The sequence below is a fragment of the Zingiber officinale genome, chromosome 1A (genome assembly GCF_018446385.1).
Source record: "Zingiber officinale cultivar Zhangliang chromosome 1A, Zo_v1.1, whole genome shotgun sequence".
Taxonomy (NCBI): domain Eukaryota; kingdom Viridiplantae; phylum Streptophyta; class Magnoliopsida; order Zingiberales; family Zingiberaceae; genus Zingiber; species Zingiber officinale.
The window spans coordinates 160,411,507-160,425,889 of record NC_055987.1 but is presented as its reverse complement, the minus strand read 5'-3'; the positions used below and the strand labels follow the sequence as shown (position 1 = coordinate 160,425,889).

The following is a 14,383-nucleotide window of genomic DNA, read 5'->3' as shown; positions in this document are numbered from 1 at the left end:
CGTGGGTGTTACAATTCCCCTCTTGGAGTGCTTGTGGTGGTCGGTTCTTACTAGGAGAAGAAGGAGAGAAAGGAGGCTTTGCTCTTGCATCTCTTGGAGCTTGGTTGGTGGACGAGACTTGCTATCTCTTGGAGAAAGGTGCTTGGCCGAAACTTGGAAGAAGGAAGAAGGAGGCTAGGTGGATTCTCATCTCTGTAGATCGTTGCCCACACAATATCCGAGATAAGAAGAGGAATACGATAGAAGATCAAGAGGTTGTTGCTTACAAAGAAAGGTATAACTAGTAATTGTTTTCCGCATCATACTAGTTTTCTTTATATGAATTCCAAACACAAGAAGCAAGAGATTCTAGGTTTCGAATTTGTAATTCGAGTTTGTGATTTTTTTTTGTTTTTCGAATTGTGATTCGATTGTTCCTTTTGGTTAAACCTAGGGTTACTATAAGGAAATTAAATATTAAATTTCTTTAAAAGGCTTTGTTTAGGCGGTGGTGGATAATCCCATACCCAAGAAGGCCTAGTACCTCGCCATGCAGTCCTAGAAGCCAATTTTAGAAATTAATATTTATTTGAATTTGTAACATGGGTGGATTTGGATAAATAATGTTAAGCATCGTTTGCCATCCAAGTCTAAACCACTAAAAATAGATAAGTTAAATTTGGAATCAATAATGGTAAGTTCCATTTGCGATTCCTAATTTAATTTCTAAAGAACACAATAGGTTGTTAGTAAAGGTTCAGGACTTGTACAAAATTTTTATACAGGGGAACCGGTATGATATTCCGCATAGCAACCAATAGAGAGGATATCCAAGAAGCTCCTCGCTCATAAACTCTAGCCACTCCTCTCCCTCGGCTGGAACAGAAAAATGGAAACTCTTCCTCGGCCTCGATTGTTGCAGCTAGCTACTGCCTAGCTCTCCAGGCTAGGATCCCCTGAGCGGTAATATCTATATGTACTAACGCTAGCTAACACTGACCCATCTCGTCATATGCACTAAGGGAAGTGATCCTCCCCTAGGTCATGTCTATCTCTAAGGTCGAAAAAATATATGTCAAAATATGACAATAAGGCATGTGGACAAGATTAGATGCATGAATGACATTATGGAACATATGTAATGCAATGTTTATATCTAGATACAGACATAGAGCATACAGAAAGAAAGAGTACGAAGGACGCATCGTTGCAACATTAGAAGATGTGATCGACAAAATGCAAGTAGTCAGGACTCGATACAAGATATAGTCTTGGACCCCTAAGAGAGAGTAACCTGAAGTCAGTCACTACAGGTGGTCTCTCCTCCCCCAAAAAGAATACATATAGATAGTATCTAATATAATGTGGGAGTAGAGCTCGCCAAATGGCAGATCCCTACCAGGGTAACACAAAAATGGACATGCAGATGGCTTGAGTCCTAGGGCGGTACGTAATAGGGTAGGAGAATATTGAAAATCCTTTCCACCAACTCTGGTGGAGTAAGTCAAGTCATCTATTTTTTCTAAGTTATTATAAAATTAAGCACAAAAATCATAATTTACTGCATGATTACAGTAAACCAGCTTATCTAACTGGTAATGCTCAATCACTTGTGTAATGGGGGTACAATACTGAGTAAAGAAGGGTCTACTCAAATATCTACATTTTAATGGAACATATGAATGCTTAGTAAAATATATCCTATACTGCTTAGTAGAAAATCTAGCGTCAGTGGATGGGGCATTACTAGGAGCAGGGGCAACATGTCATCTTTTCCTAATTTTATACACGCATATAGGTATAAATATATAAAAAAAAGCACAGAAATTAAATATTGAAACAATATAATGAGGTAGGGTATATCGAGGAGGCATCTTGAGGTTTTAACAAGGATGAATATGAGAAATCTGGGCTAGAAGGCGCCTCGGTGTGGCTGGATTCGTGAACAAATGTGAATAGGGAAAGCCTCTATTCGTCGAAAAAAAATGGGTTGGCGCCTTCTATCTTGATGGAGGGCGCCTTCCATGGGTTATGGAGGGTGCCTTCTATCGACTGAAGGCGCCATCCACCGTTTAGGCAGGATTTTTCCCGCCGCTCCTGAGGGCGCCTTCTATCGATGTTGGAGGCGCCTTCCGGAGGCGCTCTCTAAGGGGGCCTTCGGCCAATTTTTTAAGTTAATTTTTTTAAGTTAAATTTTTAAGTTAATTTTTCTTAAAGTCAAGTTTTTAAGTTAATTTTTTAAGCCAAGTTTTTAAGTCAAATTTTTAAGTTAATTTCTTAAGTCAAGTTTTTTAAGTTAATTTTGTTAAGTCAAATTTATTTTTTTTTAGTTTAATTTAATTTTAAATTTGATTTAATTTAAATTTAATATTTAATTTTAAGTTTTATTTAATTTAATTTAATTTAAATTAAATTTAAATTATTTATTTTAATTTAATTTATTTATTTAATTTAATTTAATTTGATTTGATTATTTTAATTTAATTTAATTAATTTTATTTTATTTTATTTTATTTTATCTATTTTAATTTAATTTAATTTAATTTAATTTAAGTGTTTAGTTATCTCACATAATCTATGTTTTTAATCAAGGAATCCTATAATTTTTGTGAGATGAGTTGGGTTCAATTTCAAGGTTAGGTTTAACTTTTTATTAGATTCAGGTTTAGCTTTGGGTTCAACAAATATGTATTCTTTGGATAAACTTCTGAGTTATGGTGAGTCACCTAGACATCATTAGAGTAACCATGACTTCAAGATTTTCCAAATAGTCTCATCCACTGAACTTAGTATAAAACCTTGGTCTAACTAGTTAGAATTCGTAAGGGATAACTTCGGTTAGTTCCATTAAGTCATATCGTCCTAGATATGCATAGACAGAGCTTCCTTAACCTACTATCATCCAAACTTCACCAGTACCATAGGTCAAGTTAAACTTTTATCCCTTTTTAAGCTAATCCTAATTACCTTGCCGGGTAGGTTATTTTTAGAGGTGCCAACTAGTTTAGAGCCTCCCCTGAATTATTGCTCTGGATTAAACTTTAATTCTGGGTTTATGTCGGTTACTTTTGTAATTATAGTAGACTTGATGATAATTTAGGTTTGAGTTAGTCTTGTAATTATTTCTATGGTTTGACTTTGGTTTAGTAGATTTAATTTTATGTTTTGAATTTTGACTTGGGTTATTTGATTTTATATAATATATTTTATCTTTGGGTATATAGTATTGGTTAATTCCTACTTGCGTGGTTAGGCACGCTTTCGGAACCCAAACTTTAGTTTATGTTTTGTTTTGGGTTACAAGTGACATAAATGATTTATTTGTTGATCTAGGCTTGTATCAAAATCTAGATTTGTTGTATACACCTTTTTGATTTTTTTTAGAATTAAATCCAAGTTTTTTGATTTAGTTGTAAAGTTTTCTAACATCCCTTTAAGTTTATTAATTTCAATTTTTAGTATTGAGTTTTCCTCCTCAAGTCTTACAACTTTATTTGGATTAGAGTTTTCAATTTGTTCCTTGAGGCACTGGTTTTCCTCAAGGAGCATTTTATTTTGATTTTCGTGTTCGATTAATTTTTATTTAGTCATGGAATTACTTTAAAGAGCTTTTTGCTTAAATTAAAATATATCTCATCCGAACCTTCAGAAATGAGTACGGACTCGTGGCTTGATTCAGGTTCGGACCCGTCTTCTGATTCGTCATCTGATTTTGATTCACGGGCCATCAGCACGAGGTAGCTTCGGTGCTTCTAATCTTCGACATCCAATTCATCTGATGATTCATCCCACATCGCCTTGAGTGCTTTCTTCTTGGTTGTTTTGTTCTTGTCATTCTTCAGCTTTGGGCACTTGTTCTTGTAGTGACCCTTCTTATTGCATTCGAAGCAAGTCACATTCTTTTGTTCGGTAGTAGAGTTGATCTTCTGTAGGTCATTTTTATTGAAGTTCTTCTTTCTCCTGGTGAACATTTTTCTTACCAAGTTCACAAGGTGTTCTTCATCTTCTGAGTCTTGGTCAGACTCACCTTCAAATTCAAGCTTGATTCTTGACTTTTCCTTGGAGGAACCTGCAAAGAGAGCAACACCTATCTCAGTTCTGGTATTAGTTTGTTCATGTAGGTCAAGTTCACAAAATAGTTCATCTAACTTTAATTTTGAAAGATTCTTTGAAATTTTGTAGGCATCCACGATGGATGCCCACAATGCATTCTGAGGAAATGTGTTTACAGCATACCTTATTAGGTCACAGTTCTCCATTTGGTGGCTGATGGTGTGAAGTCCGTTGAGGATGCCTTTATCCTCGCGTGGATTTGACTCGCCAATTCTCCTTCCTGTATTTTTATATTAAATAATTTATTTAAATAAAGATCTTGTTTGGTTACCTTTACGTCGCTAGTTCCCTTGTGCAGTTCGATGAGCTTGTCCCACAGTTCCTTCATATTTTCGTGTGGGCCCACTCAGTTCAGCTCTTCCTTTATTAGCCCGCATTGTAGTGTGTTGATGGTTTTAAAGTTCATTTGGGCTTTCTTCTTCATCTCTAGGTTCCAATGTTCTGGGTCTATTAGATTTCAGAAGTTGTCGACTGAAGTCTTGTAGCCTCTGGTGACCCTGAATCACTGGTCAAAGTTGGTCTTTAGATATACCTTCATTCGCTTCTTCCAGTATAGGAAGTCATCACCGTTGAATAGGGGAGGACGGACGGTGCTGAATCCCTCGATTTGGGCCATAACTCTTGCACATAAAGAAACAAAGAAGAGGATCCCAAGACTTGGTCTTGGATTTACCAGTGTGGAAAAAAAAAAGAATTTAAGACTAAATTGGTGTTGCACCAGTTCAGTTTGAATTGTTATGAAAAAGAATTTTCCAAAGATGTAACTATACCAATTTGGATTATGTCGAAAAACTTAAAACTGAAAAGAAAAGAAAAGAAAAGAGAGAAAAAAAATTACCCCCTTTGCCTTATTGGTGGTTGCACCAAATCAAAGCGGAGCATGGCTCTGATATCAATTGTTGGATCGCAACGCACGTGAGAGGGGGGGTGAATTACGTGGTTTTCAAAATGCTTGTTTTTTGGTTTTTGAAAACACGAGTACGCAATGGAAAGTAAGAAATAAAAGAGAAGAAACACGAGAAAAACACAAGCAATTTTTACTTGGTTTGAAGCCTTCGGTGACTCCTGATGTGCGTAGATTTTATACACTTGTTTAGCATGTTTTGACGCACATTCTTATGTTTTATACATGCTTTATCTATGCACTTTCATGCTCCTTGCTTTGCTTTTAGCATGAATACTTTTCTTTGTTCGTAGATCTGCTCTTGTGCATTTTATGCTTTCAGGAGTCAAATTTGGAGAAGAATTGATGTTTGTAGCTAATTCTATAACCAAACGGAGGAAAACGATTTTGGCAATGAGTACCACATGACCTTGCAAAGGGGAATGGCTTTGGTCGTGTGGTCATGACAGGGTCGTGTAGCATCAACGGCAAGGGAGAATTCCTTGGGCGTGTGAAGTTACACGGTCGTGCCACCTTCCTCTTTCTCTACTCTTTACATTCTCTGTTTTCTCCACTTTCTCTTTTCCAATTAACCTTCAGTTGTCTAGATAATTCACCGTGCGAAGTTAACTAGTGCTTAATCAACAATCCCTGTGGATTTGATATATTTTGTATTACTGATGACGTAACCATGCATTTGCGGTGACGTAATAACCTATAAATGGTAAACCTATCTCGATTAAGGGAAAGGAGGTAGGAAATGATCAAAGCATTAATCCTAATAAGGGGAGATATGTGCCTAGGAAAGGTAGGTTTAGGAGTGTCTAAGGTCGACATGCTAATTCTAGGGTTAAGAACCTATAAGTGGAGAATCAAGCTTTAAAGGAAAAGGTTGATAGGTTAGAAAGAAAGGACAATGTGTCAAAGGTTAAGAAGATCAAATTTGTAGGCCAAGTGTCACCAGAGGTCCACCGTTGTGGCCTCGTATTTTTAGATGAGTCACCTAGGGAGGTGGTTAGGGTTAAGATCTCTAGGAAGAGCTCAAAGAGTTAAATTAGAACTCATGGTCAATGGATCTCAAGTGGACCTTGCTTAGGATTCTAGATGGGTCATGGAATATACCAAAGGGGTTAGAGATGGACTTGAGTCTCTAATCTAATTGGTTGGCACATAGGAAGATGAGATTCATGCATAAGAATATGAATGAAGTTCATATTGCATGATAATTGGTTTTAAATGTATAGATGTCATATAAATTAATGTTAAGGATGCATTATGATTTAGTATGGACAAATATATCAAGAGGGAGTCAAAACTAGGACTTTATGTCAAAATTCAATTGAACCATTTAAATGATTTTGGATTTTGTGTCAATATTGGGATCCTTGATGAATATATTTTTAAATATATTTTTCTAAATAGACAAGGGTAAAACAGACATCTCCATAAAATTTAAAAAATTTTAGAGGTATGTCGAATTATTGGTGCATTTTTAAAATTGGCTTCAGAATGTAGTTTAGGTTGAAAATAGGTGTCAATAGACTAGCTCAGATACTAGTTGACTGGTAATACTATTCATCAAACATAGAATGTTTCTGTGAGGTTGTTTCAATGAGGGCAGTTGACTAGGGCTTATAGCAGTCGACTGATACAGTCTGAAATAATTTTTCAGCAATAGAAATTGGCCAACAGGATTATGTATATGTATGTAATCTTATGGGAGATTAATACATGATAATTATGGTTATTATAAGTTAAAGAGTCCAATAATTGGGATATTGTTGGAGCTCCTTTTGATATATGCAAAGGGGGAGAAGTTTAGGTTTAAGTAGAAAACCTACATACCTTTATGGAAAATCCTATCTCAATGGGAGCTTAGGTGAAGGGGAGCCTAAGATTAGGCTCTATGATAAATACATGAAGAGATTGCATATTTATTTACATGTTATTACAGTATCTGTTTCCCTAACTTAAACGGGTTACCAAACATCAAAAAAGGAAATATTATTGGAGCAATCAGTGTGACCCTAGGTTTTGATGTTTGGGCAAAAGTTTAAGTTAGGTTATTGTTGTATTTGATATGTGTTTGTAAGTTTGCAGGATGTAGGTATAACAAGGCAAAGTCCAAGTGTGGAGGTTTGGCGGTGTAAGTCCAAGTGTATAGTCTTGACAACGTAAGTCCAAGTGTGACTTGGCAAAGTTAAAGTCCTGGAGTAAGGAGCTTTTGGCAATGGAAGATCCAACAACAAAGAACAAGGTCAAATGAAGCTCTTTAAGGCAAGATGTGAAGGATGGGGAAGCATCTGAGGAACGAAAGGATGATGGAGGAGGATAGAAGGTATTGTCGAGGTTGTGCGGGAGAAAATGAGTGCATTATAGATTGTACTCAGGATAAAATCCTAGGATTAGGATTTACCAGTCGACTGGTGACTTTACCAGTCAACTGGTAGGAATGAATAGAATATTTTTGTTCTCTCAACCGAAGTGGACTAATCAATTGATCCTAGTATCAGTCGACTGGTATCGAACCGTTGGGTGTAACGATCGATTTTCCATAGAGGCCAGTAGACTGGTGACTTTACCAATCGACTGGTAGCAGGAAAACAGCTTGGATATTTCCCCCAAGCTCTATATAATGGAGCTTGGGATGACTGGCTTGGGTGACAACAATAGACTTGGTTAAAGCTTATTAGAATCTCTAAAACTCTCAGTGTGATCCTTAGTGTGATCCTTGTGTGTGATCAAGAGATTGTGACAAGGTTTCTCCACCAAGAAGAAGGATCAAGCTAGTCGAAGTTTCGGGGATTAATCCACCAACGGATTAAGGAATCATCCACCTTACGGATAGCCGTGGAGTATAAGCCCTAATCTATGAACCACGTAAATGAATATGTTATGTTTGCTTTCTTGTTTTAGTTTAGCTTTTGTTTTGGTATTCCGCTACACTAACAAACGTAGGAAGCGATCGAAGAGGATGACTGTCTATTTATCATCCTCTAGCCGACATCAAAGTCCAAACAGTCTCTTCTACCTATCTCCCGTCTCATAATATGCCTCACTGACAAGGCGTAGGTTTCCCAATCATCTTTTTCCTTTTCTCATTAATAGTTGTTTGAATTTTTGAAGATAGAATCATATAGTTATTCTTCTATATATCTATGATATATCCACAACTTAGTGGAAGGGCATTATCTGTCAGGATCTCGAGAAGATTTTTGGAATATTTAGTAAGCATTATCAAATTTCACCTGTTTCCTTAAAAAATCTTGAATTTTGATCTATTTTTCTCCGTTCTTGTGTTTATTCCTATTTAGATAGTCTCGTTCAGCTGTAACTACCCAACATTTGAAAGATTATTCAACTGTTTGAAGTCTTTCAGATTTTTTAGTTTTGGCTAGAGCTATAGATATATGTTTAAGCGTTGCCCCATACCTATATTGTTGTTACATATACATTGGAAAAAGGGTGAGAAAGTGAGGGCCGGGGATTTGGTGAATGAACATTTTTCATAGGAATCCTAGCAAGAGTAGAATAGAAGAGGGATTTATATGTTTAAGAATATCCCTTTGTGTTATGATAGGTGCATCTAAAAGGAAAGATAGATTCGCTATCTTAATAGCTCCCTTATACCGGATCCATGTGTTATATGGTAGATGCATCTAAGCTGTGATGAGCTGCAAATCATGCTAAAGCTAGATGTCTATCTTAACTTCCTTAGTTGCATGATTTTCAAGTATGGTTTTAGTTTCTTTAGCCAGAATTAATACCAACTAGTCATGACATCTTTATCAAGTTAAATATTTATCTTCTCCCTTCTCTCCATTTTGCTTTCCTCCTCTTTTTCTTGATTCTATATTATCTATCCCAAGTCAACTATGATAGTTCCTATTGTGTTACCTAGACTCTTTGGTTACCCCAATATTTGTTTTTGTACAACAAACCTCAGTAAGAATATAGCATATTCATATAGATAACTAGATCCCTTCCTTAATAACGACATGTATTGACAAGTAGATCCATTCTCATATCTATGATACATGAGTTTAAATCCTCTGTCCCTAAATTTTTCTATCCCCGTATCTCACTCGTAGTCCCAGTATATCACCGGTGGTCTCCGGTCACCGTCCCGATCAACACTATAATCCTTGAGAAGGTGGACCCAAGGGGGGCGCGATCGACGCAGGAATCTGGCCGGATCTGAACAGGGACTTAGATCGATGGCAGAGGAAAGTTTGCTCAGATCCGGCCGGATTCCGGCGTCGATCATGCCGATGACGACCCTCTTGGGTTCACCTTCCTCAAAAGTTATAGTGTTGATCGGGATGATGACCGGAGACTGCCGACGATGGGCTGGAGTAATAAGTAGGACACGGGGACAGATGATATTAGGGACAGGAGATTTGAACTGCTGATACATGAACTGCTGATACATGTACTAGGTCTGACTATATAATTATTTAGTACATTCTCTGCTTTGATAATGAGATGCAATGACAACTAAATCCATTTTCATATGATTTTACCTGTTCTCAAGTCTCAGTATATGGTCACTTTGCCAAGTTATCTTGTCTTCTCATGAAATAAACAATCGATGACTTTAACAATAGATTCAATATTTAATTACCTCATAATTTTTTCAGCCATTTTCTACTACCGTGCTGCTTGACCATTTAATTATTTAGTCTCATGAAATTCACTCTAAAAATAGGGATGGATCTGACATTCAAATTTTCCATTTTTAAGTGTTATGAAAAGTACATATATAATAGACTTTGCTAATATACAAGACAAATTAACTTTCCTAATATGTTAATTTTCTTCCATTATACTCTTTCTTTTCGTTATTTCCTCTGATTGGTATACAAGATTCATCTGTCTCTTTTACTATAGAAAAATTTTCTATGTCATTTAATTGAGGCGCATGACTTTAATGAAGTTGTATTATTATCATACCGGATAAATATACTTTACAAGTCTTATGTTTTACAACTTCATTTGATAATGAAGTTAAATGAAGTTGGAAAATAAAATTAGTTGAAAAAATTGATAATGATATAATAATGAATGAGTTATTTAGAATTTACAACTTCATGAATAATATTTTTGATTCGTAGTTTTGAATGTATCAATGTTAAATATTTTTATTTTGTATGTCAAAAAAATTAATATCCAAATATTTTTATTTTATTTATATTTTAAAATTAATTAATTTATTGTATTCATTATAGTCGGCGACAAGCAACAGGTAGTTTGGATCGAAAGTGCTGTTGAATTTAGTTTTGGCTGTGATCGAGACTTGAACGGTTGATTATGAATGCTGAGACGACGAATGAAAGCTACCTTGCAATAGCAGGAATGACATGGAAAAATTAAAAGTAAATTAGAATATTTTTTTTTTTTTGAAAAGTTTAAATATTTAACTCAAGCAAAAAAAAAATCCAGTTTAATTTAAAATCATGTCATGATTTTCGATTTAAAGAGATAAATTTTAAATCATTTCTATCCAAGATAGCTATAAACTTGTTGTGATGTAAGAATTAGGATAAGATGGTTAAATAATTTTACTAATAATTAAAAACGAATTACTGTATAGTTAATTTCTCTCCTCACCCGGTAATAAAATAGGTAACGTTTGATTAAATGATGAAAATGACTATGAGTATATATTTGATAGTAAGGTGTAATAGGAATGAGAATAGAAATGAAATCCGCTTAGTTATATATGTGGATTTGGTCGATTTCCATAAATCTAGAAATTATTCTTAAATTGTCATTTCTAAACCCATAATTCAAATACCATCTTTTACTATGATTCCATTCCCTCATTCCCAAATCCATCATTTCATATATCTAGAAATCATTCCATTTTGCCCCCAGGGCGTAGCGCAGACGGTGGGCGTATGATATCTCTGGCGTAATGGTCAGGGGTCGATTCTCAGGAACTGACGATCTGGGGTTTATTCCGCCATGCGCCTATTGCCTGTGTACCTGCATGAACCTCCCTCTATATCCGTGGGGCCGACACTAGGAGGCAGCTAAGATAGCAGATCTACCTTTTTAGATTCCATTTTTTGGGAGGAGGTTTACATAGTTTGTAAATGGAAGAGAAAATAGGAAAATCCAGCCTTGCTATTAACCATCCTTTTATATATATATATATATATATGGCTGAAAGGTCCAGGGGTCGATCTCCGGGGTGTCACTGTCTGGAGTTAACGTCTCTGTCATGCACTTTCCACCTATGTACCTGTATTTACCTCCCTCCATATCCATAGGACCGGCTCTAGGGGACCGCTGATGTGGCAGTTCCATATATATATATATATATATAAACTGTGAAATTATAATATAACAAAAATGCCAAATTGAAAATTTAAATCAAATAGTTTTTTTTTTTTTTGTCTGTGTAGAAATCAATATTTATAGTTTGATAAGTAAAACCATTACTTATTTGCCGTAAGGAAAAACTTTTCAATCCCTTTGGGTAAAACCTCCTTTAGACTTTAAAATGATCCTATAAATTAATGCTTGCAAATAAATAAAATGGAATAGAATAAATGTTAATTAAATTTCCCGTCCAATTCTTCACGTAATGATATTGGAAGGATGATTAAACAGTTAGCACAACATGGATCGGTATATATAGATGCACCTTTAATTTCGTTTTTTTTCCAATTTGTTTCCAAAATTGTGATTTATTATTCTTACTTGAAATTTATTCATAAAATTCTCGCTTTAGACTTTGTGGTAAAGTTAGTCCAAATATTACCTTTCCCACTTTCCCTTCATCCGTTTTAGCTATATGAAAGACTTTCCTTTCATCCGTTTTAGCTATTTGCTTTCATTTAAAATTTTCTTCATGGTGAAAAAATATTGTAAATTCATTCCTTCCAGACCTAAATTCAATGCAGTCAACCAGAATTCTTTATATACATGTCAAAATCTTAGTTTCAGACATGCATAACACTTGTTCAGTACTAAATTTGCTTTATATTCATCATGCATTATTCCTTCATCTTTTTTATGCTATTATTGGCATTGAGCAGCTGTGTGTGCATAGTTGGAGCTGCTTCAATCTCCAAATTCATTACTGTTGATCAGAAAGGGCATGGAAATTTCAAGACTATTCAAGCTGCTATCGATTCCATTCCTGATGGCAATCAACAGTGGGTTCAAATTAATATAAAGAAAGGAACTTACAGGTATTACAACCATCTCTTCTCCTAAGTTCTTCATTTGTCCAAAGTTATGAATACTTTGTTTTGGATACTTGTTGTAGGGAGAAGGTTCACATATGGGGGCCAAAACCATTTATTGTTCTCCAAGGCGAAGGTGCTAGCAACACTAGAATCGACTGGAATGATCACGGTGATACTAGAAATTGTGCAACCTTTATCGTCTATGCCAATGACTTTGTTGCTCGCGATATTACATTTTCAGTGAGAACTCTTTGCAAAGCTTTCTAGTATATATATATGCATGGACTTAAAACAATAAATGTATAAAAGAAATGTAATACATACATAAGAACTTATCCATGGGTTCATGTAAACTTTTATCTCGCTCTTTTGGATGCAGAATTCATATAACTGGAATTATCAGGCGCCTGAAGTAGCAGAGGCAGCACTAGTAGGGGGAGATAGGAATTCCTTCTATAGGTGTCATTTCATAGGCCACCAAGACACCTTGTGTGACTACCTAGGTCGTCATTTTTACTACGGATGTTGGATCGAGGGCAGTGTCGACTTCATTTTTGGCTTTGCGCAATCCATATACGAGGTATATATAGTCTCTGGACACATAGTTGTAGTTTTAATTACTCAAAGTCTATCGATGACAATATTAATGTATATATAATAATTAAGATGCTCAATGAAATTTAAAAATAGCTGAAGAATTAAAGCTAATTAACTTTATTTTTTTCACTGTATGCAGAAATGTACTTTGCATTCGAATGGAAAGGGTTGGTTGATCGCAAATGCTAAGAAGAACCAAAATTCCCCAACTGGGTTTGTATTCAAGTATTGCACCATTCGAACCTCGAGCCAGGGCACTTACCTCGGAAGAGCATGGAATGAATGGTCCACTGTGATTTTCTTTAAGACATACATGCCTGCAAATATTCAACCTCAAGGTTGGCAGGGATGGTATGCGTCTCCGAATGAGTAAGATCTTTCAACTAATTAATTGGCCTTTGATTTTAATTTTTTTTAAATTACTATTTTTTTAAAAATATATATATTATATCTAATGTCAGGAGCCACACAACGATCATAGAACAAGGTTGCTTGGGACCAGGCTCAGATAAGTCAAGAAGAGTGAGTTGGTTAAAAAATAATGAAAGCATTAGCCACTTCGTCAGCGACAAATTTATTGGTCCAGATAATTGGTTGTCTCAACAACCTTAAGATTTTTAAACAAGTGTCTTAAGACTTCTTAGTCGATATAATTGATTAAGTAAGCAAGACAAGTAGAACAAATTAGCTAGACTACTTTAATGGTACATCTAGCTTGCTATATATTTTACTCATGAAGATCAAGTTGACAAGTTGTTCAACATTTGTGCCTTTGTAATGGTGATGACTTTGATTAAAAAATAATGTAATTAATGTAATTTGTATCAAATTTGTTCATTTTCTAGGATGCAAGTTGCTTTAATTTGCTTGTATGAGTTTGGCAATGAAACATCATGAAATTTTGTATTGCATGTGACTGCTAAACGCAAAGTAATATTTTTTCTAATTATAAACATGCAATGAAAATATATATTTTATTTGGTGCAATATATATACAACATAAAATATTTGAAATATCATATGTATACAATATGATATATGTAATGAATTTACAATTAGCACATTCATATATCTGAAAATTATATAATAAATAAAAATTTAATGATTCTAAATTTTGTAAATGAATGTGAAAAGTCCACCAGCATGCATATTTTCTAATTATTGCGGGGCTATGATGCGCGATAGAATATTCATATTGTTATCCAGGTACTCACGGTTCGAGTACCCTAGTTATGACGTATTTATAGAAATGTTTTCTCCAAATAAGAAACGTAATCAAAGGATGTTGGGTTTCTCGACAGGTCACCGCGTGCACTTCTCGATTTATCCTGGTGGTCGGTAGAAACTTTCGTGAGGTCGGGTCAATCACCCTAGGGATAGTCAATGAGGCTAACTGGGATTATCATTTTTTAAATTTTTTTTCTTATTATTGCGGTCCTCGAGGCTATGGTACCGCGGTAGGACATCCAAATTGTCACTCAAGTAATTACGGTTTGATTCCCAGTTATAACATATTTGTAAGAATTTTTTCTCCAAATAAGGGACATAATCAAAAGATGCTAAGTTTTTGAATTAGTCATGTGCTTCCCGATTTATCTTTAATAGCCGATCA

The 14,383-nt window shown here is 35.2% G+C and overlaps 1 protein-coding gene across 1 annotated transcript; it reads left to right on the top strand.

The window, feature by feature from the left end:
• Positions 1-7,266: 7,266 nt before the first annotated feature.
• Positions 7,267-13,144, top strand: LOC122005884 (probable pectinesterase 55). Its single transcript, XM_042561124.1, has 5 exons — positions 7,267-7,313; positions 12,022-12,177; positions 12,255-12,414; positions 12,554-12,754; positions 12,911-13,144. The coding sequence occupies exons 1-5, from the start codon at positions 7,267-7,269 to the stop codon at positions 13,142-13,144; spliced, it is 798 nt and encodes a 265-aa protein (XP_042417058.1).
• Positions 13,145-14,383: the final 1,239 nt, after the last annotated feature.